Genomic DNA, 27,594 nt, shown 5'->3' on the forward strand with positions numbered 1-27,594 from the left:
CAGAGAGCACTTTCTCCAGGATTCCTTTGTCCCTGCGCCAAGCTTTTAGTAGCAATTGCATCATTTCCAAACTCGAGGTGTAGCCAGCCTATCAGAACACATAGAGGAAATCTGGCTTACTTCTGCCAGTCCTATCAACACCTGGAGCACAGCTCTCCCCTGGACCTTTGTGCAGAAGGTGGCTCTTAGCTGCAGGTAGACAAGGATTGAACCAGAGAAGGAATACAGAGCAGAGCCATGAATATTATCTTGGATCTCCTCCTTCTTCTGCTCACCATCATCTACTCCTACTTGGAGGCATTGGTGAAAATTTTCATTCCCCAAAGGAGAAAATCTGTGGCTGGGGAGACTATCCTCATTACAGGAGCTGGACATGGAATAGGCAGGTCGACTGCCTATGAATTTGCAAAACGGAAGAGCAGACTGGTTCTGTGGGATATTAATAAGGTAATGGATTCATTTGCCCCATCTTTTAAAGTCATAAGTAAGGCATATGTTTCGAAAATTATTTGACTTAGCATCTGCGTGCCTTTGTATTTTTCTTTTTTAATGTTTAATAGCTAACTTCCCTGGTGCCTTATTCTACATGCATTGGGGTGGTTTGACGGAGGGAACATAACTGAGAACGAAGCAGTGATTTTTTTATGCCATGATATTTAAGTTGATAACACAGATTCAGGAGCCAGGCTACTTCCAAGCTTCCAGTTTCCTTATCTTTGAAATGAAGATAATACCTCACAGGATGGGTAATAACAGGTGTTAGCAAACTCTGGCTAATGGAACAAACCTGGTCCTTGGGCAGGCTGTTGAGCTAGCAATGTTTTTTACCTTTTTTAAGGGTTGTCAAAGCAACAAGCAAATAAAGAAACAAAGAAGAACATCCGACAACTTCTTATTGCCTCTTATTGCCTCCACTCCCACCCACACAATCCTAAAATATTTACTCTCTCGCAGTTTACAGGAAAAGTTTGTGGACTCCTTGGCAAGAGGATTAAACAAGTGAATTTTATGCACTAAGAACAATATCTGTCCATACTAAACATAAGCCATTTTAAAAACAACAACAACAACATGCAGTGGGTCAGGCTTTCTCTTGAGCATTCATATTTTTCTTTGTAAACATTATATTAGCTACTCAAAAATAAAACTGAAATTTTGTATCATTTCCCCTACACTTGTGAATTCTGGAAGTCCATAAAAATAATACACAGAAAAATGTGACAGGATTTTTAGGTTGGAAAAACTGTGAAGTTTTTTTAAGAATCAGATTTTCAGCGCACCTGGGTGGCTCAGTCAATGATGCGTCCAACTTTGGCTCAGGTCATGATCTCATGGTTCATGGGTTTGAGCTCCACATCGGGCTCTCTGCTGTCAGCACAGAGCCCACTTGAGACCCTCTGTCACTCTCTCTCTGCCCTCTCCCCATCCATGCTCACTCTCTCAAAAATAAACATGAAAAAAAAATCAGATTTTCCACAGATCACAGTGAGATTTTAATTGCCACTATATTACTACTCTCTGATGTTCTTTGCTGTCATGTCCAGTTGTCCTATTTCTTAAAGCCTTCAAAAATGTCATTTTGGGGCACCTGGCTGGTGCCCCGATCAGTCAGTAACTTGTACCTCTTGATTTCAGGGTTGTAAGTCCAAGCCCCACGTTGGGTGTAGAGATTACTTAAAAATAAAATCTTTAGGGGCACCTGGGTGACTCAGTCGGATAAGCGTCCAATTTTGGCTCAGGTCGTGATCTCACAGTTCATAGGTTCAAGTTCCACGTCAGGCTCTGACAGCTCAGAGCCTGGAGCCTGCTTCGGATTCTGTCTCCCTCGCTCTCTGCCCCTCCCGTGTTCGTGATCTGTCTCTGTGTCTCAAAAATAAATAAATGTAATAAAAATTTTTTTAAATAATCAATTAAAAAAATTAAACAACAACAAAAAAAAGAACAAAAGACCTGGCAGGTGGCATTTCTCTTCCCTACTTCCTCCTCCCCCCACCCAGCCAAGATCGCCCAACACTGGTGGGAAACAGCTCCAACACTCTCCATATAACTTTCTAACACTGCTTGCCCTGAGTCTGAGATGCCTGTGGGACATTCTGGTGAAGATATCTAACATGTGGGTGTATATTTAAATTAAAGAGCTTTGTGTTAAAGATATATAAACTCGAGGGGTGCATGGGTGGTTCAGTTGGTTGGGTGTTAGACTTTGGCTCGGGTCATGATCTTGTGGTTTGTGGGTTCAAGACCTGCATCAGTCTCTGTGCTGACAGCTCAGAGCCTGGAGCCTGCTTCAGATTCCATCTCCCTCTCTCTGCCCCTCCCCCACTCACACTCTGTCTCTGTCTCTCAAAAATAAATAAATGTTAAAATTTTTTTAAATAAAAAATAAAATAAAATAAAATAAAATAAAATCTTTAAAAAAAAAGTCACTTGATCTTAGAAAAGTAGTTCTTCTCTGGTTCTTTCCAGACAGTAAAGAATACTGTACAAGGAAAAGTTGATACATTTTGTATAACATACACAGGCATTTAATAGATGAGTTGATATACAGGGAAATGATTTGGCATCAGTTGGTCCTTGAAGAGATTCCAATGAGCTTCCTAGAAGGGGACAAGATTTACAAATTGAGAAAACTGCTGTCTGCTGTTCTTAGGCATTCAAGAAAGAAAGAAAGAAAGAAGAAAGAGAAAAAAGAAAAAAAAGAAAGAAGTATAAATCCAGGAAAAAGTCTTGATAAAATATAACCTTTTAATCTCTTTCTAGCTATGTGTTTGGGAGAGATGACTGATATTTATTACATTTTTTTATGTTTTTATTTTTAAAAATTTTAATATTTATTTTTGAGAAAGAGAGAGAGAGAGAGAGAGAGAGTGAGCAGGGGAGGAACAGAGAGAGAAGGAGACATAGAATCCAAAGCAGGTTCCAGGCTCTGAGATGTCAGCATAGACACTTAACTGACTGAGCCACGCAGGTGCCCCTATTGATTACATTTTTTTAAATTCCAGTGACAAGGAATAAAAATGACTTATTTAAGATTCTGCCTGAAGGATGAGTCACCTAACCTCATAGGGTATCTTTGAATCCTTGAATTTTATGGTTAAACAATGAAGGTATTAAGGGCACCTGCATGGCTCAGTTGGTTAAGCAACCAACTCTTGCTTTCAGCTTGAATAATGATATCCTGGTTTGTGGATTGAGCCCCAAGTCTCTGCGCTGACGGAGCCTGCCTGAAGATTCTCTCTTCCCCTCCCCCACTTGCATGTGTGAGTGTGCTCTTGCTCTCTCTCTCTCTCAAAATAAAAAAAAAAAACAAAACTTAAAAACCAAACATTCAAGGTGTTAAATGATTCACTGTAAGGCTATAAATGTAACTCAGATCTCCTTTAACCTGTGGAAGGTGCCAGCTCTCTTGGTTATGGCTGACTTCTTTTGCCTTACTTAGAGTCATGTTAGCAGTGTGCCCTCATTCAATCTAAACTGTTGCTTTAGGAACACTCTGAAAAGTGGAGTCACTGCAAACTGGGGTTGAGGTTAAAGCAAGTATTTTTGCTTACAAAAAGACAAGACATTACATTTTGTAGTTCTCTAGCTCGGGTAGAAGACTGACACATTATTAATTCTTCAATCAAAGCATCTGATGAAGGGGCGCCTGGGTGGCTCAGTTGGTTAAGCAGCCGACTTCGGCTCAGGTCATGATCTCGCGGTCTGTGAGTTCGAGCCCCGCGTTGGGCTCTGTGCTGACAGCTCAGAGCCTGGAGCCTGTTTCAGATTCTGTGTATCCCTCTCTCTCTGCCCCAGCCCCACTCGTACTCTGTCTCTCTCTGTCTCAAAAATAAATAAACGTTAAAAAAATTTTTTTAAAAAAAAGCATCTGATGAAAGCTCTGGTCATGAATTCTCTCTACTGACCATGAGTCTAGAGACAAAAAAATGCATGGTGGTTCTTGTAATCTGACAATGAGCAAGCTACGTCTAAATTGGTGAAAGAAAGGGGCGCCTGGGTGGCTCAGTCGGTTAAGCAACTGACTTCGGCTCAGGTCTTGATCTCACAGTTCGTGGGTTCAAGCCCCGCATCAGGCTCTGTGATGACAGCTCAGAGCCTAGAGCCTGCTTCGGATTCTGTCTCCCTCTCTCTGCCCCTCCTCCACTTGTGTTCTGTCTCTCTCTCTCTCTCTCTCTCTCAAAAATAAATAAAACGTAAAAAAAAAAAAAAAATTAAAAATAAATAAATAAATAAATTGGTGAAAGAGCTCCTTTCCTCCCTCTTTACTCCTCTGCAAGCCCCAAAAGGCTATGAGGGGATATTGGCTCTGTGACTTTGTGTCCTAATGTCTGTGAGGGTCTGTTCTTTGGGATTTCAGGCTGCTACTCTGGGGCTGAGCCTGAGGTAGTGGAATATGAAGGACCCAAGGGAGGCAGCACTGGCTAAGGGAACCACTTGCCACTCATTCAGGGACCGCCTCAAGTAACAGCCACACTGTGAACATCCCGGTGTGAGAAAAGGGCTTTCAGGCGGCCTTGCCTCTTCATCACAGGGAAGAATCTACAAATTGTGAGAGGAAAAAATGTAATTAAAAAAATTTTTTTAATGTTTATTTTTCAGAGAGAGAGACAGAGCATGAGCATGAGCATCAGCATGAGCAGGGGAGAGGCAAAGGGAGACACAGAATCCAAAGCAGGCTCCCCACTGTCACCACAGAGCCGGACGTGGGGCTCAAACCCACGAACTATGAGATCATGGCCTGAGCTAAAGTCAGATGCTTAACCGACTGAGCCACTGAGACACCCCAAAAAGTGTAATTTTTAAAACCTTATCATCTCTATAAAATCAACAGATGTCAAAACTTGAAAAGAATTCTAGTTTTCCGGAAATACAGATCAAGAAACATCAGGACAGGGGCGCCTGGGTGGCGCAGTCGGTTAAGCGTCCGACTTCAGCCAGGTCACGATCTCGAGGTCCGTGAGTTCGAGCCCCGCGTCGGGCTCTGGGCTGATGGCTCAGAGCCTGGAGCCTGTTTCTGATTCTGTGTCTCCCTCTCTCTCTGCCCCTCCCCCGTTCATGCTCTGTCTCTCTCTGTCCCAAAAATAAAATAAAACGTTGAAAAAAAAATTAAAAAAAAAAAAAAAAGAAACATCAGGACAGTTTTATCTTAGGAAAAAGGTCTTTGAATTTAGGCTGAAAAAAAATTTCTCTCTATCCATGTCTTGGGTTTCTGCATACAAAGTTACTATAAACTTATTACATGTATGAAGTTGTTACATAGATGAGACTCTAGCTGTGGCCTTTGCCCATTTTCACTCCAAAACACTTGAACATAATATTGTATCACCAAGAGTGGTAGCATTGCCTCCCTAGGAAAGGCTTCCTCGAATAAGGATCCTTCTTTCTCCTTCCCTCCTAGTGGCTTAAATCAGAATCATCAAAAAAAGTATGACAGGCAGAGGCATATGGTTTAAAATTACCACTAGTTTAGAATTGCTACCTGGTGCTTTACTGCTACTATATGGTTGGTGCTCAGCAACAATTTGACAATCTGTCAAATGAAAAGCTGAATTTTCTTTTCTTCTGTGTACCCCAACACCTCCATTCATGACCCCACAAAGAGCAACATCTTTCAAGCATGTTCTTCTGTCTATGAGAGTAGTCTGCTTTTAAAAAACTGCCTCTTGAGGAACCTCTAACCCAAGATAAAAAGCTGGAAAAACATGAAGGGTGTTTGGTTTGGTTTGGTTTGTTTAGATGCAGAATGGCTATTGAGAATGTAGTCAAACAAGATAAAAACCCATATCTAGTATGAGCACTCACTGGCAGAAACACCACATACACTCCCTTTGCAAGTTAGGCAGGCAGTGTCTCTCACGAAGCTTTTGTACAAACAAGGAGGGCAAAGGGGCGCCTGGGTGGCTCAGTCGGTTAGGCGTCCGACTTCAGCTCAGGTCATGATCTCACAGTCCCTGAGTTCGAGCCCCGCGTCGGACTCTGGGCTGATGGCTCAGAGCCTGGAGCCTGCTTCCAGTTCTGTGTCTACCTCTCTCTCTGCCCCTGCCCCATTCATGCTCTGTCTCTCTCTGTCTCAAAAATAAATAAACGTTAAAAAAAAATTAAAAAAAAAAACAAAACAAGGAGGGCATTTTGGACATGAATTTTAATCTTTGTTTGTTTGTTTATTTTTAAAGTAGGCTTCATGTCCAGTGCAGAGCCCAGTGTGGAGCCCAACATGGGGCTTGAACTTGCAAGCCTGAGATCAAGACCTAAAAGGAGAACAAGAGTCAGACACTTACCCCGAGCCACCTAGACATCCCATGAGTTTTAATCTTTAAAGAAATATCTTCTCCAAGTCTTTCTCCCTTTGTCTTGTCCCCTAACTGACCTACATCTTTCTACATTTGTTTTTTCCAATTACAGCACAGTGTTGAGGAAACAGCAGCTGAATGCAGAAAACTGGGGGCCACCGTGCATGTATCTGTCGTAGACTGCAGTAACCGAGAAGACATTTATAACTCTGTAAAGCAGGTGAGATTTCAAACTACAAATTCCTTCAAATAATTTTGTATCTATTTCCATGGACAGTGGAAAGATTCCTTATGGCTGCCTGATTTAAATTCTATTTTAGCCTCTGCTAACTAAGGTGGTTGTATGAATAAGGAAGGATATACATTTCTTTCCTTGTATAGAACCCACTCAACTCTGCCTATTATTATTATTTCATATTACTAACCAATTTATTTCTGATCAGAAGTTTGAGCAGTGGTATAGAGTGACAGAGAAGAGATTCATCACCAGGAGAAAGAATCACTTTCTTAGTTTTATCTTAATCCTATTACTTTTGCAGTAATTCCTTTTTTTTTTTCTTTATTTTCTCTATGGTATTTTATTTATGTTGCCAGTAATCTAGTCTTCTATAGAAAATGTAATGTTAGTAATTATTGTAACAATTTTTAAAAGAGTAAATATCAAATGAACCGAGCACTCTGATAAACTACTGCATCCTTTAATTTCATCTCTACAATAACTCTATTAACCTCATTTGACAGATGAGCAAACTGAGATTTTGCTCTGCTAAGGAGGAGTTAAGCCAGTCCACGATCATATAATTAGTAGGTGGTACAAACAAGACTACTCAGCACTATAAAAATGTTTGATTAGAACCAATATATCAATTAATCAACATGAATATTAATTCACTTTATAGATAAAGTTTAAAAATCTATGATTTACATAATATGAAAATTCAGATGTTAAAAAACATAGTTTCTCCTAACTTTATGACAGTGTTCTCTTTGCATCCATTTTTAGGACTAAAGCTCTTTCCAGCCTGAACTCTGAGATTTCTTATCAAGTGGAATAAAGAATCTAATTCGTGGATGACATCAGCCCCAAAACTTTGAGTTTCTATAACATACCCAGTAATTTTTTTCCCTTCACAGGTAAAGAAAGAAGTAGGAGATGTAACCATCTTGGTGAATAATGCTGGGGTAGTATATCCAGCTGACCTTCTTAGTACCAAGGATGAAGAGATTACCAAAACTTTTGAGGTCAACATCCTAGGACATTTCTGGGTGAGTGTGAGAAACATTTCTGGTTTGTGCATGTCTGACTCATCCTCTTAAGGTACATGAAGTTTGTAATTGAGTTCACACCTTTATATTTGCCTAAAATCAAGAATTACCAAATTAATTTGAGTGGAAGAGTCTCTGAGAGAAGGACACAGAGTTTGCAGAGACACAACTCACCAGAATGTAGGCTAGTTGGTCTGTCATATCCACCAGAATTTAACACAAAACATGGCATGGATGGACCAAGTACTCAAAATACTTGTGGAGTTTTGCTAAGGGTTGTCAGTATACATTTTTTCAGTACTTTAGAGGAAATATATACAATATACATTCACTTGTGACCTCATGTCATGAAATTTTAGAACTGAAAGGACAACATAAATCACTACTTCTATGTATGTAGGGGTTGGACATTTTCTGCATGGGACTCAGATAAGCTCTAGATCCATGCTGGAACTTAGATAGATGGCTCTACAAACCTCTTGTAGTTGGTTAGTAGAAGACTGAAATATACCTTTGTAGAAAACATTTCTATGGATTAATCTTACAGTGCCCCGATATCAGTGTAGAGCAAATCTGGATTCTGGAAGAGAGAAGAAAATAGATATGTTCTTTCCATCTTCCCCAACCCCTCACACATGGTAATGAGGATTGATTATTATGACCACAAAAGTACATAGAGACCTCCTGTGTTAGTTGTCTATAGCTGCATAACAAGTTTATTAAAATTTAGTGGCCTGAGTTGAGATGGTGGAGTAGTACGGGGACACTATGCTTGCCTCATCCCTCGAACTCAGCTAGATAAATATCAAATCATTCTGAACACCCAAGAAATTGACCTGAGAACTCAGGGAACAAACTGCACAAATAGAGGGAGAAAAGAGGCCACATCATGGAAATAGGGACAGACTTCAGTGAGCAGCACAACATCCACAGTGGAGGTTTGAGCTGCTTACACCAAGCCTTGGCCATCTGTGCTCTGCAGGTACTTTTATATGAGGGCAAGTATACCTGAGAGCCAGAGCAGCAGTGGGCCCCTCCCCAGAAGACCAGCACAAACCCCCACATGCACCAAGTCTACTGACCATAGAGTGCTGCAAAGCCTTAGCTACAGTGGAAATAAGTTCTGTCCTCTTTTAACAAGAAGACCAAACCATATTAGTTGAAACTCACCACACAGTGGACAAGGTCCAAATACTCCCCACTGAAGGCAAGGAAAAACTCTGCAGTGTACTGACCTGAGGGAAAGAGCATCCAAAACACAACAGCGGAGTGTGCATAGCATACACTAGAAACACTTCATGAAGCACCAGAACCTGGACCTCTTCTTAATAAAGCCATTACTCTCAGGAGTAGGAAACATAACAGGCTTTTCTAACACAGAGAAGAAAACAAAGATCTAGACAAAATGCCAACACAGAGAAATTCATTCCAAAAGAAAGAACAAAAAAGGTCATGGCCAGGGATCTGAAACAGGTATAAGTAATATGCTTGACTCAGAATTTAAAACAACAATGAAAAGGATACTAGCTGGGCTTGAGAAAAGCACAGAAGACACCAGGAGTCCATTACTGCAGAAAATAAAGACCTAAAAGCTAGTCAAGCCAAAATAAAAAATGCTATAACTGAGATGCAAACATGACTGAATGTAATGACTACAAAGATGGAAGAAGCAGAGGAATGAATAAGTGATATAGGAGATAAAATTATGGAAAATAATTAAGCTAAAAAGAAGAGGGAAAAAAATATTGGATCACAAATGTAGACTTAGCAAACTCAGCAACCCCATAAAGCATAATAGTATTTGCTTCATAGGAGTCACAGAAGAAGAAAGAAGGGAAAAGGGCAAAAGGTTTATTTGAGCAAATTTTAGCTGAAAACTTCCCCAATCTGGGGAAGGAAAAACATATCCAAATCCAGGAGGCACAGAGAACTTCCATCAAAATCAATAAAAGCAAGCCAACACCAAGACATATCATAGTAAAATTTGCAAAAGACTGAGATAAGGAAAAAATTCTGAAAGCAACAAGGGAGATAATCCCTAACTTACAAGGGAAGGCAAATAAGGTTAGCAGCAGATCTAGCCATAAAAACTTGGCAGGCCAGAGGGAGTGGCATGGTATATTCAACATGCTGAATGGGAAAAATATTTAGCCAAGAATACTCTATCCAGCAAGGCTGTCATTCAGAACAGAAGGAGAGATAAGAGTTTCCCAGACAAACGAAAACTAAAAGAGTTTGTGACCACTAAACCAGCCCTGCAAGAAATATTGAAGAGGACTCTTTGAGTGGGGAAAAAAAGACCAAAAGCAACAAAGACTAGAAAGGAACAGAAAAAAATCTCCAGAAAGAATGACTTTACAGATAACACAATGGCACTAAATTCATATCTATCAATAATCACTCTGAATGTAAATGGACTAAATGCTCCAATCCAGGGTATCAGAATGGATAAGGAAATAAGACCCATCTATATGCTGCATACAGGACACTCATTTTAAACCTAAAGATACTTCCAGATTGAAAGTGAAGGAATGGAGACCAATTACCAAGCTAATGGACATTAAAAAAAAAAAAAAAAAAGCCAGAGTAGTCATACTTATATCGGACAAACTAGATTTTAAACCAAAGACTGTAATAAGAGATGATGAAGAGCACAGTATCATCATATAAGTCTACTGCCAACAAGAAGATCTAACAATTATAAATATTTATGCCCCAAATTGAAATACCCAAACATATAAATAACAAAACATAACATAACATAACATGACATGACATAAAGAAACTCATTGATAATAATATAATAATAGCAGAGGACTTTAAACCCCACTTACAACAATGGACAGATCATATAAGCAAAAAAATCAGTAAGAAAATAATGACTTTGAATGACACAATGGACAAAATGGTCTTAACAGATATATTCAGAACATTTCATCCTAATACACATTTCATCAGAATACACATTCTTTTTGAGCACACATGGAATGTTTTCCAGAATAGATCACATGCTGGGTCACAAATCAGGCCTTAACAAATACAAAAAGATTGAGATCATACCATGCATATTTTGTGACCACAACACTATGAAACCTGAAATCAACCACAAGAAAAAACTTGGTAAGAGCACGATACATGGAGGTTAAAGAACATCCTACTAAAGAATAAATGGGTTAACCAGAAAAGTAAAGAAATTTAAAAAAATACATAGAAGCAAATGAAAATGAAAACATGATGATCCAAAACCTTTGGGATGCAATAGTCATAAGAGGGAAGTATATATCAATACAGGTCTATCTCAAGAAGCAAGAAAAATCTTGGGTGTCTGAGTGGCTCAGTTGGTTAAGTGTCTGACTTCAGCTCAGGTCATAATCTCACAGTTCAAGCCCCGCATCGGTTCAAGCCCCTCACGGTTCAAGCCCCGCATCGGGTTCTGTGGTGACAGCTCAGAGCCTGGAGCATGCTTCTGATTCTGTGTCTCCTTTTCTCTCTGCCCCTCTCCTACTCATGCTCTCTCTCTCTCTCTCTCAAAAAAAGAAATAAACATTAAAAAAATCTTTTTAAAAAGCAAGAAAAATCTCAAATATACAACCTAACCTTACCTGTAAAGGAGCTAGAAAAGGAATGAAGCCTAAAAGAAGGAAATAATAAAAATTAGAGCAGAAATAAATGATATAGAAACAACAGAAAAGAACAGTAGAACAGATCAATGAAACTAGAAGCTGGTTCTTTGAAAGAATTAATAAATTGATAAACTTCTAGCCAGAATTATCAAAAAGAAAAGAGAAAGGACCCAAATAAATAAAATCACGAATGAGAGAGGAGAGATCACAACCAACACTACAGAAATACAAACATTTAAAGAAGAATATCATGAAAAATTGCATACCAACAAATTGGGCAATCTGGAAGAAATGAAGAAATTCCTAGAAACATATAAACTACCGAAGCTGAAACAGGAAAAAATAGAAAACTTGAACAGACCCATAACCAGACAAGAAATTGAATCAGTAGTCAAAAATCTCCCAACAAAAAGGGATGTCTGGGTGGCCCCGTTGGTTAAGCGTCTGAATATATATTTTTTTAATTTTCTTTTTTTGAACGTTTATTTATTTTTGGGACAGAGAGAGACAGAGCATGAACGGGGGAGGGGCAGAGAGAGAGGGAGACACAGAATCAGAAACAGGCTCCAGGCTCTGAGCCATCAGCCCAGAGCCTGACACGGGGCTCGAACTCACGGACCGCGAGATCGTGACCTGGCTGAAGTCGGACGCTTAACCGACTGCGCCACCCAGGCGCCCCTAAGCGTCCGAATCTTGATTTCAGAGCAGGTCATAATCTCACAGTCAGTGGATTTGAGCCCTGCATTGGGCTCTGCATTGACAGCGGGGAGCCTGCTTGAGTTTCCCTCTCTCCCACTCCCTCTGCATCTCCCCTGTTTATTCTCTAAATAAATAAATAAATACATTTTATTTTAAAAATAAATAAATAAAAAGATTTTTAAAATTTCCCAACAAACATAAGTCCAGGGCCAGATGCCTTCTCAGGGGAATTCTACCAAACACTTAAAGAAGAGTTAATACCTATTCTTCTCAAAGTGTTCCAAAAAATAGAAATGGAAGGAAAACTTCCAAACATATTCTACAAGGCCAGCATTACCTTGATTCTAAAACTGAAGACCTCATGAGAAAGGAGAACTACAGGCCAATATCTCAAATGAACATGGATGCAAAAATTCTCAACAAGATACTAGCAAACTGAATCCAACAATACATTGAAAGAATTATTCACCATGATCAAGAGGGATTTATACCTGAGATGCAGAGGTGGTTCAATATTCATGAATCAATCAACATGATACACCACATTAATAAAAGAAACGATAAGAGCCATATTATTCTCTCGATAGAAGCAGAAAAAGCATTTGACAAAGTATAGCATCCATTCTTGATAAAAAACCTCAACAAAGTAGGGATAGAGGGAACATACCTCAACATCACAAAGGGACCCACAGCTAATATCATCCTCAATGGGGAAAAACTGAGAGCTTTTCCTTTAGGGTCAGGAACAAGACAGGGATGTCTGCTCTCTCCATTGTTATTTAACTTAGAACTAGAAGTCCTAACCTCAGTGATCAGACAACAAAGAGAAATAAAAGACATCCCAATCAGCAAGGAAGAAGTCAATCTTTCACTATTCGACATGATACTCTATGTAGAAAACCCAAGGGGCACCTGGGTGGCTCAGTCAATTGAGTGTCCGACTTTGGTTCAGGTCATGATCTTGAAGTTCATGAGTTCAAGCCCCACATCGGGCTTGCTGCTGTCAGCACAGAGCCCTTTTGGGATCCTCTGTTCCCCTCTCTCTGTTCCTCCCCCACTTGTGCTCTCTCAAAAAGAAATAAACATTAAAAAAAAAAAGATGAAAACCCGAAAGACCCCACCAAGAAATGGCTAGAACTGATACATAAATTCAGTAAAGTTGCAGGATGCAAAATCAATGTACAGAAATCTGTTGCATTTCTATACACCAATAATGAAGCAGCAGAAAGAGAAATCAACGGATCAATTCCATTTACAATTGCACCCAAAACCATAGGATACCTAGGAATAAACCTAACCAATGAGGTAAAATATCTGTCCTCTGAAAACTACAGAACATTTTTGAAAGAAATTGAAGAAGACATAAAGAAATGTTAAAACATTCCATGCTCAAGGATTAGAAGAAAAATATTGTTAAAATGTCTGTACTATCCAAAGCAATCTTCACGTTTAATGGAATCCCTAACAAAATACTACCAGCATTGTTTGCAGAGCTAGAACAATCCTAAAATTTGTATGGAACCACAAAAGACCCTGAACAGCCAAAGCAATCTTGAAATAGAAAAGTAAAGCTGGAGCCATCACAATTATGGATTTCAAGCTATATTACAAAGCTGTAGTCATCAAGACCATATAGTACTGGCACAAAAACAGACACATAGATCAGTGGGACACAATACAAAATCCAGAAATGGACCTACAACTATATGGTCAACTAAACTTCGACAAACCTGTTAAGAATGTCCAGTGGAAAAAAGATAATCTCTTCAGCAAATGGTGTTGGGAAAACTAGACAGCAACATGCAGAAGAATGGAACTGGACCATTTTTTTACACCATACACAAAAGTAAATTCAAAATAGATGAAAGACCTAACTATGAGACAGGAAACTATCAAAATCCTAGAGGAGAACATAGGCAGCAACCTTTTTGACCTTGACTGTAGCAACTTCTTACTAGACATATTTCCAGAGACAAGGGGAAAAAAGCAAAAATGAACTACTGGGACTCATCAAGATAAAAAGCTTCTGCACAGAGGTGCCTGGGTGGCTCAGTCAGTTGAGTGTCATGATTGCTCAAGACATTGATTGACTCTTGATTTCTGCTTAGGTCGTGATCCCAGGACTGTGGGATTGAGCCACGGGTCAAGCTCTGTGCTGAGTGTGGAGCCTGCTTGAGATTCTCTCTCTCTCCCTCTGCCCTTCCCCGCCTACTCTCTCTCTCTCTTAAAATAAAAGTAATAAAATAAAATAAAAACTCTGTACAGCAAAGAACACAATCAACAAAACTAAAAGGCAGCCTACTGAATGGTAGAAGATGTTTGCAAGTGACATATCAGATAAAGGTTTAGTATCCAAAATCTATAAAGAATTTAGCAAACTCAACACCCAAAAACACAAATAATCCAGTTAAGAAATGGGCAGAAGATATGAATACACATCTTTCCAAAGAAGACATACAAATGGCCAACAGACACATGAAAAGATGCTCAACATTACTCATCATCAGGGAAATGCAAATCAAAACTAGGAAGATATACCACCTCATATCTGTCAGAATGGCTAAAATTAACAATACAAGAAACAACAGATGTTGGTGAAGATGTGGAAAAACAGGAATCCTCTTGCACTGTTGGTGGGAATGCAAACTGTTACAGCCACTCTGGAAAACAGCAAGGAGGTTCCTCAAAAAGTTAAAAATAGAACTGCCCTGTAATTTAGCAATTGTGCTACTAGGTATTTAGTCAAAGGATACAAAAATACTAATTCAAAGGGGCACATGAACCTCGATGTTTATAGCAGCATTATCAACAATTGCCAAACTATGGAAAGAGCCCAAATGTTCACTGACTGCTGAATGGATAAAGAGGATGTGATGTATATATACACAATGCAATATTACTCAGCCATCAAAAAGAATGAAATCTTAGCATTTGTAATGACATGGATGGAGCCAGAATGTATTATGCTAAGCAAAATAGAGAAGGACAAATAACATGATTTCACTCATATATGGTATTTAAGAAATGAGACAGGTGAACATAGAGGGAAAAAAGAGAGAAGCAAACCATAAAACAGACTTTTTTGTTATTATTTTGAGAGAGAGAGCAAGAGCATGAGCAGGGGAGGGGCAAAGAGAGAGGGAGAGAGAGAATCCCAAGTAGGCTCCATGCTCAACTTGGAGCCTGACACAGGGCTCAATCTCACAACAGTTAGCTGAGTTAAAAGCAAGAGTCCAACGCTCAACTGACTGACCACCCAAGAGTCTGTGCCCCCAGACTCTTAATGATAGCGAACAAACTAAGGGTTGATGGAGGGAGATGGGTGGGGGGTGGGTTAAATGGGTGATGGGCATTAAGGAGGGCGCTTGTTGGGATGAGCACTGGGTGTTATATGTAAGTGATGAATCACTAACTTCTACTTGTTAAAACAAAAATAATTTTAAAAATTAGCGGCTTGAGGCAACAATAAGTGTTTATTTTCCTTTCACAGTTTCTGTGGGTCAGAAATTTGGGAGTGACTTGGTTTCCCAGTTCTGGCTCTATGCATTTGCATAGGGTCCATAGGGTGTGTTTATAAAATTCTCATAAAATATTATTAATATTTCTCACAAAACAGTAAAAGCTTTTTGGAAATAAAGAAAGACTTTTTATTTCCCGTAACATTAATATATAATACATGATGTTACAAACAGGGAGATACTAAATCTATTCATGATGGATAATGATTGTAAATCAGGACAGAACTCAGCTGTTTCTAGTTAACTTGCTATAGTTACACATGATTTCAACTCTTCTCATTAGAATGGTAAAACCCTAAACTAAAAAAAAAAGTTACATGATACCAGACTACCATAGGAAATCTTCTCAGTTCTGAAAACTCTGAATTTTTCCCTTGATATTATTGTTCATATGATATATCCATAAAGGAGATATTTGATTGCTTCTGAAGGCAAGACAGAGGAATATTAAGATGAGTTCTTAGCATGTGATATTCAGTGCACAGCCCTCAATGCCAATTTAAACAAATACATTTCAATCTTTTTCATTTCTGTAGAAGTAATCATGAAATCTTGGCACATATTCCATTTCATCACAAAAGTCTCAAATGCTCTTTTTTCTTAAAAATAAAACTACCTACTTTTGAAACTTAACACCTGTGCCATTGTTTTTTTCTTTCTTCAATGATCTTTAAGATCACAAAAGCACTTCTTCCATCAATGATGAAGAGAAATCATGGCCACATCGTCACAGTGGCTTCAGTGTGTGGCCATGGGGTGATTCCGTATCTTATTCCATATTGGTAAGTATTATTTTCCAGCAATGCCATGTAGATAGATGGATGGATACATGATACATACATACATAATACATACATACATACTCACATACTTTTAAGGGTTTATTAGACCTTAGATTCTAATCTTCATAGCAGGGTTATCTATGAAACTGGTTGTAATTGTTTAAAATATTTTAAGATTTCTGAAAACTCCTCTGTAAAGCAATGAAATGTAATGCCATGTTCCCATCATATCCTGGAATGAGTACATGTTGATAAAAGAAACAGGGAACCCACGGACTAAGAAGCAAAACATACAGAAGTCCAAATGAACATAAATGTATTCCATAGCCTGCATGCCCAAGATAAGCTAATTAGGGTGACCCCTGAATCAGAACATTTTCCAGTATTCTAGTGCCATGAAAGATTGTGTGTGTGTGTGTGTGTGTGTGTGTGTGAGAGAGAGAGAGAGAGAGAGAGAGAGAGGAACAGAGACAGAGACAGAGAGATTAAGAGAAACCGTCTACCTGATTAAAAGATGCAGATAGTACACTCCATGATCTACCAAGGACACAAAGAGAAAAGGTTGAGAGGCCCTGAGGATACACTATTTGCAAAATATCTTTTCCTTATAAACTTCTTCAATGGCATCTCATTTCCTTACTTCTGCTTTATATCAACTTCATAGAAAAATTTAACTTGCTAACATTTGGTCCAGTTCTTTTTGGAACAGTCAACACATGAGTATCAGTGGGAGGGTGTAGGGGTGCATAATTAATGGATTTATTATTTACTTATACATAATGGTTAAGGTTAAACTGAGTCATGGACAAAATTACTTCTGACACTGAATGTGGTCACAGACATGGCTACATTTCAATGAAGTTAAGGGGTCATTGCACAGAATACGGTGTTTCAAGCTGTCTCTAGAATCTTTTTTTTAATGTTTACTTATTTTTGAGAGAGAGAGTGAGTGGGGGAGGGGCAGAGAGAAAGGGAGACACAATCTGAAGCAGGCTCCAGGCTCTGAGCTGTCAGCACAACTTAAAACACAAGTAAGAATTTCACAGATTAAACATTTGCTATTGTTTTCATGTTTAGAAATGTGGAATCCCAATATAATAATACTTTTCCGTTTTCTCTTCTCCCTTAAGAAAGCATCCAGTCTTTAACTTTACTGTTCTTCTTGTCACCTGGGTCAAAACTACAATGAATAGGGGCACCTGGGTGGCTCTATCAATTGAGCATCCAACTCTTGATTTCAGCTCATGTCACCTGCATTTAGAAACGAGAAAATCAGGGGTGCCTGGGTGACTCAGTCGGTTAAGCGTCCGACTTTGGCTCAGGTCATGATCTTACGGCTAGTGGGTTCCAGCCCCATATCAGGCTCTGTGCTGACAGTTCAGGGCCTGGAGCCTGCTTCAGATTCTGTGTGTTCCCTGCTCTCTGCCCCTCCCCCAGTCATGCTCTGTGTGTGTCTCTCTCTCAAAACTGAATAATTAAAAAAAAAAAAAAAAGAAATCAGAAAATCAAAGAAAATAAAGTGATATGCTGAAGGCTGCACACACAACACACTCACATCACCTAAGGTCTTTTTACTCCAGATTTTCACAATGAAATTAAGAAGGCAAAGTGGCCTCCAGTGTCAAAAGAGAAACTAGCAACTAAGTTAACAAGAGAGGAGAAATGTATAAGGTCCCACAGAAGTTTCAATGTAGATATTAGTTATGTAGTTTTTCTAAATACATCTTTCCTGACTCATATTTTTCAAAATAAGACAGCAATTAAGACTGATTAGCCAAGAGTTTGAAGACTGAATGGAAAACCTTACCTGTAGGGTGGAAAAGTAAGCAGTAAGCCAGTTAATACATTACTAGGATTTGTTCTATTGCTATCATCGCTAAGTAAGAAACTGGTACATTTAAGAAAAAGTAAATGAAAATTGACCAAGTGGAAGATTTGGAAAATTGGCTTCTACTTATTCTCGAACCAAATCAGCATTGCCTTCTTACAGAAAGCTGGAGAATGTGTTTCACTGTACCTTAGCTAACAATGGTGGGTAATTCTCTTACAGTTCCAGCAAATTTGCTGCTGTTGGCTTCCACAGAGCTCTGACATTAGAACTTGAAGCCTTGGGAAAAACTGGAATCCAAACCTCGTGTCTCTGCCCAGTTTTTGTGAATACTGGGTTCACCAAAAACCCAAGCACAAGGTGAGGTCAAAGTGAAGTCAGGATGAAAATATGGCATGAGAAATTGACCTGAAAACTGTAGGAGATTTTTAGGTGGGTCAACTGAGAAAATAGAAAAAAAGCGAAAAAGGAAAAATGTGAATGTGGGTTTTTTAATGTTTATTTCTTTTTGAGAGAGAGACAGATCAGGAGTGGGGTAGGGGCAGAGAGAGGGAGACACAGAATCTGAAGCAGGCTCCAGGCTCCAAGCTGTCAGCACAGAGTCTGATGCGGGGCTCAAACTCACAAACTGTGAGATCATGACCTGAACCGAAGTTGGATGCTTAAAAGACTGAGCCACTCAGACACCTCAAAATGTTTTTCTTAATGTCGTATTGCCTTTTTCACTTTGAAATGAGATGAACAAAGGGAAAAAATTTATTGAAGACTGGCAGGAGTGACCAACTACCGATGATTTAGGCAATTGGGGTTTATTTGTGATCAGGTTAAAGGTTCAACACACTCGTGCCAAGAGGGAGTGAAGGGGTGGAGCAGGCTGGAGAGGTGTGCTTTTTTTTTTTTTTTGCTTTTTTTTAATGTTTATTTATTTTTGAGAGAAAGAGTGAGCACAGGCAGGGGAAGGGAAGAGAGAAAGAGGGAGACAGAGAATCCAAAGCAGGTTCCAGGCCCTGAACTGTCAGCATGGAGCATAACGTGGGGCTTGAACTCACCAACCGTGAGATCATGACCTGAGCCAAAGTCAGATGCTTAACCAACTGATCCACCCAGGCACCCCAGTGTGCTTTTTTTTCTTTAAGTTTATTTATGCATTTATTCTGAGAAACAGAGAGAAAGAGCATAGGGGGAGGCGCAGAGAGCAAGAGGAAAGAGAGAATCCCAAGCAGGCTCCTAGCTGTGCTGTTAGCACACAGCTGGACGCAAGGCTCAAACCCACAAACCATGACATCATGACCTGAGGCAAAATCAAGAGTAGGACACCCAACCGACTAAGCCACTCAGGCGCCCCTGGATAGATGTGCTTAGGGGATGTCAAGAATGTCCTCTCCTGGAAACCCACTACCAAGATGAGCGATACCTAACATCCCCCTCTCCCATTTGTGGTTCATCCTCCTCAAATAGAGTATGGAAAGGTACAGATATATGCCCTTTTCCATTTTCCACAGTGCTAGCATGAAGTACTCCAGTATCTTTCAAACTTGTCTTGTCCTAAGAATCATCACCTATGCTTCCATAAACAATAAATGTTCTTAGGGTCTTCCTTAGAGATTCTGATTCAGTAGGCTGCGATGAGCTCCAAGAATGAGTTGTTTTGTTTTGCTTTGCTTTGCTTTACAAGCAGACCTACCAGGTGAGTCTGGAGACAGGTTTGGAAAACATTGATGTATTAAATATAATCACAGTATTTGATTACCACCTTGATTACCATTTGATTACCATTACCACCTTGTCCTCTGTGAAAGTGCAAATATTCTTAGAAGCAGCAATAAATTGAGTCCCTAATCCTTTAGTCAAGGTGAACTTCTATGACAACTTTGTCTCTGGTAAAGGAGGATTTGAGACCATAAGAGAGGAGAAATTGGTCCTGAAAGGAGAGTAAAAAGGCAGAAAGGTGAGCAGAAGGGTGCTAAAATTAAGATACCTTCTTCACAAATTTGCCTCAATTCTGGTATTTCTCTGCTGCAGGTTAATAAAATCTGAAGCCAGTTTATTTCTGGAGGGGAATTAGTCCTAAATACATTCATTCAAAAGAGCTAACAGATTCTCCTTTAAGCTTAGCCTCATTTGAAGCTATCAACCCTGAACTCTGGGTTGTCTCTGGGTTGTCTCTGGAGCTGTGGTCACCCCCTGGCAGGGGAGTCCTTAATAGTGTTAGGCCATAGATACTTAGCAGTAATACAATATTTAAGTAAATACTATGGTACGATTGGGACTCTGGGCTCAGTTTTCTTAAAAAGCAAACTGGGCCTAATAAAAACCCTCCTGGGAAGCATTTAAGCTTAGTGTATGCCAAGAGAACCAGATGAACTGGTAGGGAAGGCACAATAGATGAGAAGAGTAAGGCTAATAAGATCCTAGGTGGTGCGGATGCCTGGGGGCAACCCCAGAGTCTGACAGCCAATGCTGAAGATGTGGGATTGATTACACCCAGACTGCTGGATTCTGAATATTCCTCGGCAAAAGCTAAAATGTCCATAAAGTGAGCTTTGGCTCAGAGGCTGGGTTGATGAAACCAGCTAGGAAAAATCAGGGAGACAAAAGGCAGAACCCAATAATTTAGAGAGGTATTGATTTGTATTAGTCTCTGCTGGCTTACTACTCAATGCCATGAAAACCTCAATCACATAATAACCTGTAGTATATCACAGAATATGTCAGGGAAGGAAGTTATAAAATTCATTAACTGCTTACTTAACTCTTCTACACAACCTTTTTTTTTTAATTTTTTTTTAACGTTTATTTATTTTTGAGACAGAGAGAGACAGAGCATGAACAGGGGAGGGGCAGGGAGAGAGGGAGACACAGAATCTGAAACGAGCTCCAGGCTCTGAGCTGTCAGCACAGAGCCCGACGCGGGGCTTGAACTCACGGACCGTGAGATCATGACCTGAGCTGAAGTCAGCTGCTTAACCGACTGAGCCACCCAGGCGCCCCTACACAACCTTTTTATTCACTGGCCGTTCAGCCCATGCCTGGACATCTTCATTTTGATGCAACACTTCCAATCCATTTACATTTTAAACTCTAATCATCATCTTGAACTAATGGGCATTCTACACTGGGCCTGTGGTTATGAATAAATATTCAAGAACCCATGTAGGGGCACCTGGTTGGCTCATTTGGTTGGGTGTCCACCTCTTGATTTTGGCTCAAGATCCCAGGGTCATGGGATAAAGCCCCGCATCAGGCTCGAGCTAAGCATGGAGCCTGCTTGAGATTCCCTGCCCACACCTCTCCCCTGCTCTCTCTAGAAAGAAAAGAAAAAAAGAGAGAAAGAAAGAAAGAAAGAAAGAAAGAAAGAAAGAAAGAAAGAAAGAAAGCCCATGTACACAGTCTTCAGTATAAGCAAGGCTACACCTCCATTAGCAATGCTATACTCCCTGTGCACATCTGGAACTCTCATTAAATTGCAGTATAGGTGATTCAGAGGTGGATCTCAAGTACGGAATGCCTCCAAATCCAGCTTTATGGGATAACTCCAGAAGAAAGAGAGTATGCTTAGCAAAGCTTTGTATTAAATAAGCCCGAAGAAAGATGTCAGATGTTTCCTTTCTGTCACATGAGTAATCCTACCCACCATTCTGCCTTGCCTCTTCACATCTGTCATTTAATTTCTCTCCACCCTTTTGATATTTTGACTGAGTGAGCCATAAAACATGCATACCTGGTGTGAAAGTTTAAGACTGTGATAACAAAACATTCCCATGGCATGTGGGGGTGGGGGTTGGTGGGGGCAGGTGGCGTTTGTGCAGTGAATCCTGGAAACTTTTAAATCCTAATTTGGTGATATAAGTTAGTTTTCCTGCCTTTGTTAATTAAAACGACAACAAAAAGAACCAAACTTTTTTCTTCTTAATCATAGACTATGGCCTGTATTGGAGACAGACGCAGTTGCAAGAAGCTTGATAGATGGAATACTTACCAATAAGAAAATGATTTTTGTTCCATCATATATCAATCTACATCTAATACTAGGAAGGTAAGTACAGCACAAAACATCTAAAATGCTAAAACACCAGTGGAACTACTGTCGTGATGAAGAGTCTTTCAGTTGTGAAAGTTGCTGTGGAAACTCTCTGTGCCTGAGGAGAACGGTTACATTGTCTCTGTTATTGCCTTATTCAATCTATAAAAAAAAGAATGATTCATTTGCTCTAACATCTCAGTTTAATCTTTGCCAGAGACTATTTCAATTGAAGGAAACACAGTTGTAAGAGAACACAGTATCGCTAAAAATAAAGGGTCTATTTAAAAGCCTGCTGGAGTTTTGACTGAAATTGCATTGAATCTATTGATCAATTGGGGGAGAAATAACATTAACAATTTTGAGGCTTCCAATCCAAGAAAACAAAGAACCCAAAATATCTTTCCATTTTGTTCTTTTATCTTCTTCAGTATCCCCACACAACATTTTATAGTTTTCAGTGTAAAAGTCTTACACAGCTTTTATCAGGTTTATCCCAAAGCATTTCATGTTTTTGATGGTATTTCAAAAGGCAGTTAAAACAATTTTTCTATTTCCCATTGTTTGGTGCTGGTGTGTGTGTTTGATTTTTGCATTTTATCTTGTATTTTAGCAACCTTGCTAAACTCATCTCTAGCAGTTTTTTGTAGATTCTAACAGATTTTTTTACAGATTATTTTAGATGATAGTATTGTCGGCAAATAAAGACCGTTACTTCTTTTCCAATCTGTTTGGTTTTTCTTCTTACTATATGACACTGGCTAGAACTTTGCATGCAATGTCACATAGGATTGGTGAGAGCATACATCCAAGTAGTCTTCTTGAGCTTAGAAGAACAGTACTCAGTATTTCACAGTTAAGTATAATGTTAGCTGTAGATGTTTTTTCAGAGATGCTTTTTATCATGTTGAGGAAGTTCCCTTCTGTTACTATTTTGATGAGAGTATTTACCAAGAGTAAATATTGGTTGTCAAATGCTTTTGCTGATGATATTAAGATCATATGTTCTTTCCATTTTAGTTTGTTGATATGGTGAACTACACGGATTCATTTTAAAGAATAAACCACCCTCACATTGTAATGTCTTTGTCTGGTATTGCATCATGATAATATTGACTTCATAGAATGAGTTGGAAAGTACGCCCTCTTCTCTTTTCCAGAATAGCTTGTGTGGTATTGGTATTATTTTTTCTTTAAACATTTGGAGAATTCACCAGTGAAGCCATCTAGGCCTGGTGCTTTCTTTAAGGGCAAGTTTTTAACTATAAATACAATTTCTTTAAAACCTATAGGGCTTTTCAGGCTGCTTATTTCTTCTTGGTAATGTGTGTCCTTCAGAGAATTTGTCCATTTCATCTAAGTTGTCAAATTCATAGGCATAAATTTATTCAAAATCTTCCCTTATTGTACTTGTAATATGTTTAGAATGTCTGATTCCTGATATTGGAAATTTATATTTTTATTTTTCTGTTCTCATCAGTCTATCTAGAGGTTTATCAATTTAGTGATTGTTCCAAAGAACTAGCATTTGGTTTCTTTTATTTTTTTATCTGTTTTTTTGTGTGTTCTATTTCACTAATATCTGTTCTGATATTTATTATTCCTTTTATTCTATTATTCACTTATTGGCTCTTCTTTTTCTAGTTTGTCAATGTAGAAACTGAGTTCATTGATTTTTTTTTTCCAGCATAGGCACTTAGCGCTATAAATTTCCCCCTGTGTACTGTTTTTAGTTCTGTCCCTCAAATTGTGACATTCTATGTTTTCATTTGTATTCTGTTAAAATGCTTTCTAATTTCCCTTTTGTATCATGGTTTACTTAGAAATGATTTTTTTAGTTTCTAACTTTTTGGAGATTTTCTAGACATTTTTCTGATTTCTAATTTAATTAAACTTTGTATGACTTGAATGTTTTAAATTTACTGAGACATGGTTAAGTTCAGAACATGGTTTATCTTGGTAAGTGTTCCACATGCACCCAAAAAGAATGAGTATTCTGTATTGTTGAGTTTTCTATAAATGTCAGCTTATGTCAAACTGGTTGATAGTGTTGTTCAAATCTTCTGTATTTTTCGCTGATTTTCTGTTTATTTTATCAATTATTGAAAGGAGGCTCAAAATCTGTAGCTATTGTGAATTTGTCTATCTTCTTTGCTTTTCTTTCCATTCTCGCTTCACGTATTTTGAAGCCCTTTTATTATGTGTATAAGCAATTAGGATTATTTTGTCCTCTAAATGAGTTAACTACTTTGTCATGTTGGAAGTGACCTTGTTTATCCTTGCTATGAAATCTACTGATATTAATATAACCACTTCAGCTTCTGTATATTAATATTATCTTACTGAATCTTTTTCTGTCCTTTTACTCTTTTACTCCTATTTGTTTCCTTATATCTGAAATGTGCTTTTGTAAGCAGTATATAGGTGTTTGTTTGGTTGTTTGTTTGTTTTTTACTCTAATTTGACAATCTATCAGGGCAATTTAATAGGGGGTATTTAGACTCTTTACATTTAATATGATTATTGATATAGTTCTAAAACTTACTTTAAAGCTTGCTATTTGTTTTCTATTTATCCCATTTAATCTTGGTTCCTTTTTTTCTCTCTGCCTCCTTTTGGCTTGATTGAATACTTTCATGTTTTTATTTTATTTCCTTTGTTGGCTTACTAGCTATAATGCTTTGTTTTGTTACTTTAGTTATTGCTTTAGGGTTCATAGTACGCATCTTTAACTTATCACAGCCAGTCTCCAAGTGATATTATACAACTTCATGTACAGTCTAAGAACCTTACAATGGTATACTTCTATTTCTCCCTTCCTACTTTAGGCTATGATTGTTGTACATTTTACTTTGACTACATAGTTTTTGTTTGTTTAAACAGCCAATATCTTTTTAAAGAGATTTAAATAACAAAGAAAATTCTTTTTTTTTTTTTTTTAAATTTATTTTTGGGACAGAGAGAGACAGAGCATGAACGGGGAAGGGGCAGAGAGAGAGGGAGACACAGAATCGGAAACAGGCTCCAGGCTCCGAGCCATCAGCCCAGAGCCCGACGCGGGGCTCGAACTCACGGACCGCGAGATCGTGACCTGGCTGAAGTCGGACGCTTAACCGACTGCGCCACCCAGGCGCCCCCAAAGAAAATTCTTAAATGTTCATCCATGTGGTTAATATTTCTAGTGCTCTTTATTCATTTGTATAGATCCAGACCTCTATCTGGTATCATTTCCCCTCTGCCTGAAGGGTATCCTTTAACAGTTTCTCAGGGAAGTTCTGCTGGTTATGAATTCTTGCACCTTTTGTATGTTTAACACACTCTTTATTTTGCCTTAAGTTTTAAAAGATACGCTCACTGATCTAGGTTGGTAGATTTTTGTCTTTCAGTACTTAAATGATATTCTCTACCACCTCCATGATTTCCATATTATCTCTGCTAGAGGCTGTTCTATCATTTTTAAAGGAACACAATATAATAAAGTTGATTAGGAACGAAGGTCCCACCTAAGTTCAAAAACCACTTTACCACTTACCAGTTCTTTGACCATGGATAAGCTATTTAGCCTCTATGGCCTCATATTTTCCATATATAAAATGGGGATGGTGATAATACCTCCTGTCTAAGCATACCATAAGAAAAAAATAACATAACGCAAGGAAAGCCCCTGCCATTAAAAAAGACACAGAAGTCAGATGTTAAGGGTTTAGGAGGTAGAACTTACATAGAATTCTAGGAAGAGGGGGTGCTTGGCTGGAACAGTTGGTAGAGCATGCAACTCTTGATATTGGGGATATAAGTTCAAGCCTCACACTGGGTGTAGTGATTACTTTAAAAGACCTTTAAAAAAATGCTAAGAAGAAATAGGATTATTTACCCAGAAGAGATAATCTCTCAGCTTTCTTCTGAGGGACAGTTTATAATAAATTGAAATTATGTCAATGAGAACTATACAAACTTGATAAGCTCTTGGGTCATTTTGAAACAAATTCATATAAACTGCTAATTTGGAATAGACCAATTCAAGAACAGTGGACAAACTGCATTGCTGTGTCAATTTCAATCTTCCATTTTAGCTTAAATAGACTAACTTAAATTAGCCTAACCTTGACCTCATAGCAACATCATCTCAAGAGTTGACTAAGTGTTTTGTTGCCAAGCAACTGTAGGAAATGAGTTTCGTGGGATTCCTCCTCTCTTGGGGCTCAAACCAGGTCATATTAATGTAGAAAAAATCAAAATCATAGAATATTTGCATATGAACAAGAGAATGAGCATCCCTATCCTGTCAGAGTTGGAGAATAAGTATCCCTGTACAATAAACAAGAGTCTCAAAATCTTTGGTACTATTGTGGAGCTGTCATGGTGGTTTGTTACTGAGCAACTGGGAAATATAGTTAATATTCTCCACATAAAATTCCTTTTACAGACATAGACAATTTTGTGAGCAGATGCAAGTATTAACATGGAGGTTTCCTTGTGAGAATAGTTACAAGGCATGTACAAGTTCTCTTATATTTGTCTTTCTCTCAGCCAGAACTTCCCTGCCTCTCTGCTTATTCATCCATCTTCCACTCTACCTAAGGCAAGGATGTAAATCTTGCATTAGTCAACAATACCAAAGTATTTTTCAATATGACTTTCTTTGCAGATGACTACATCTGCTTTCTTATATTCACATGTCGGCTCTTCCTTTCATCTGCCTGCTCAAATCTTACCCATCCTTGAACACTTTTGAAGTTTCCCTTCACTATTCCAGCCCGTATTAATCCTCCTCACAGTGATAGTCCTTAATTAGAGAAGGCTAATATTTTTTAATAATTATTTCAAGGTGATCTCTCATCTCATTTTAGCCTCTCCGCTCAACAATAAGCTCCTCAGGCAGGAGCTGTTTTTCGAGGACTTTTGTCTACCTTATTATAAAGTACATAATGGATATTCAGTAAATAGTTAAGGAGGGGTGGAGGGAAGGATGGAGTGGGTTCTGGTGGTGTCTCTCTGTGAATGCTTAATATCAGGGTTCATGGACAGTTTCAGCAGTAAGTCCAGACCTTCAGTTTCAGATCTTTATCACATATAATCTCATATAAGAAGGCTTGAAGAGTGGTATATATCAGTGCTTTCCTTATATATCTATAGTATTTGAACGATGAATATTAACACACACACACACACACACACACACACACACACACACACACAAAGGAAAGAGAGGTTGCTGTGAAGGAAGAAAGGAAGAACAGAGAAAGATTAAATGCAAACCAGATAACTCTCAAGGTATTCTAACTGACGACAAAAAAGAACTTCGGTGTCAAAAATTTTTAATTGAAAACTTTTCTACTTTTTTTCCCATACAGATTTCTTCCTGAACGTGCCTTGGCAGCTATAAATCGTTTACAGAATATTCAATTTGAAGCAGTGATTGGCCACAAAACCAAAAAGAAATGAATAAACGAGCTCCAGCCAGAAATGCAGCTTAATGATGTAAATCTAAGTTTGGAATTAATGCTTCAAAGCTTTATTTCACATTTTTCAATAATGTTAATAATAAAAACATTGGTTTGACATTA

At 38.6% G+C, this 27,594-nt stretch overlaps 1 protein-coding gene across 1 annotated transcript; it reads left to right on the forward strand.

Annotated features, from left to right (window-relative positions):
- Positions 1-136: 136 nt before the first annotated feature.
- Positions 137-27,594, forward strand: HSD17B13 (hydroxysteroid 17-beta dehydrogenase 13). Its single transcript, XM_043572225.1, has 7 exons — positions 137-447; positions 6,403-6,510; positions 7,425-7,556; positions 16,072-16,178; positions 18,229-18,366; positions 21,926-22,042; positions 27,382-27,594. Exons 1-7 carry the CDS (start codon positions 238-240, stop codon positions 27,470-27,472), a joined length of 903 nt encoding a protein of 300 aa, XP_043428160.1. The 5' UTR covers positions 137-237; the 3' UTR covers positions 27,473-27,594.

The sequence above is a fragment of the Prionailurus bengalensis genome, chromosome B1 (genome assembly GCF_016509475.1).
Source record: "Prionailurus bengalensis isolate Pbe53 chromosome B1, Fcat_Pben_1.1_paternal_pri, whole genome shotgun sequence".
Classification (NCBI taxonomy): domain Eukaryota; kingdom Metazoa; phylum Chordata; class Mammalia; order Carnivora; family Felidae; genus Prionailurus; species Prionailurus bengalensis.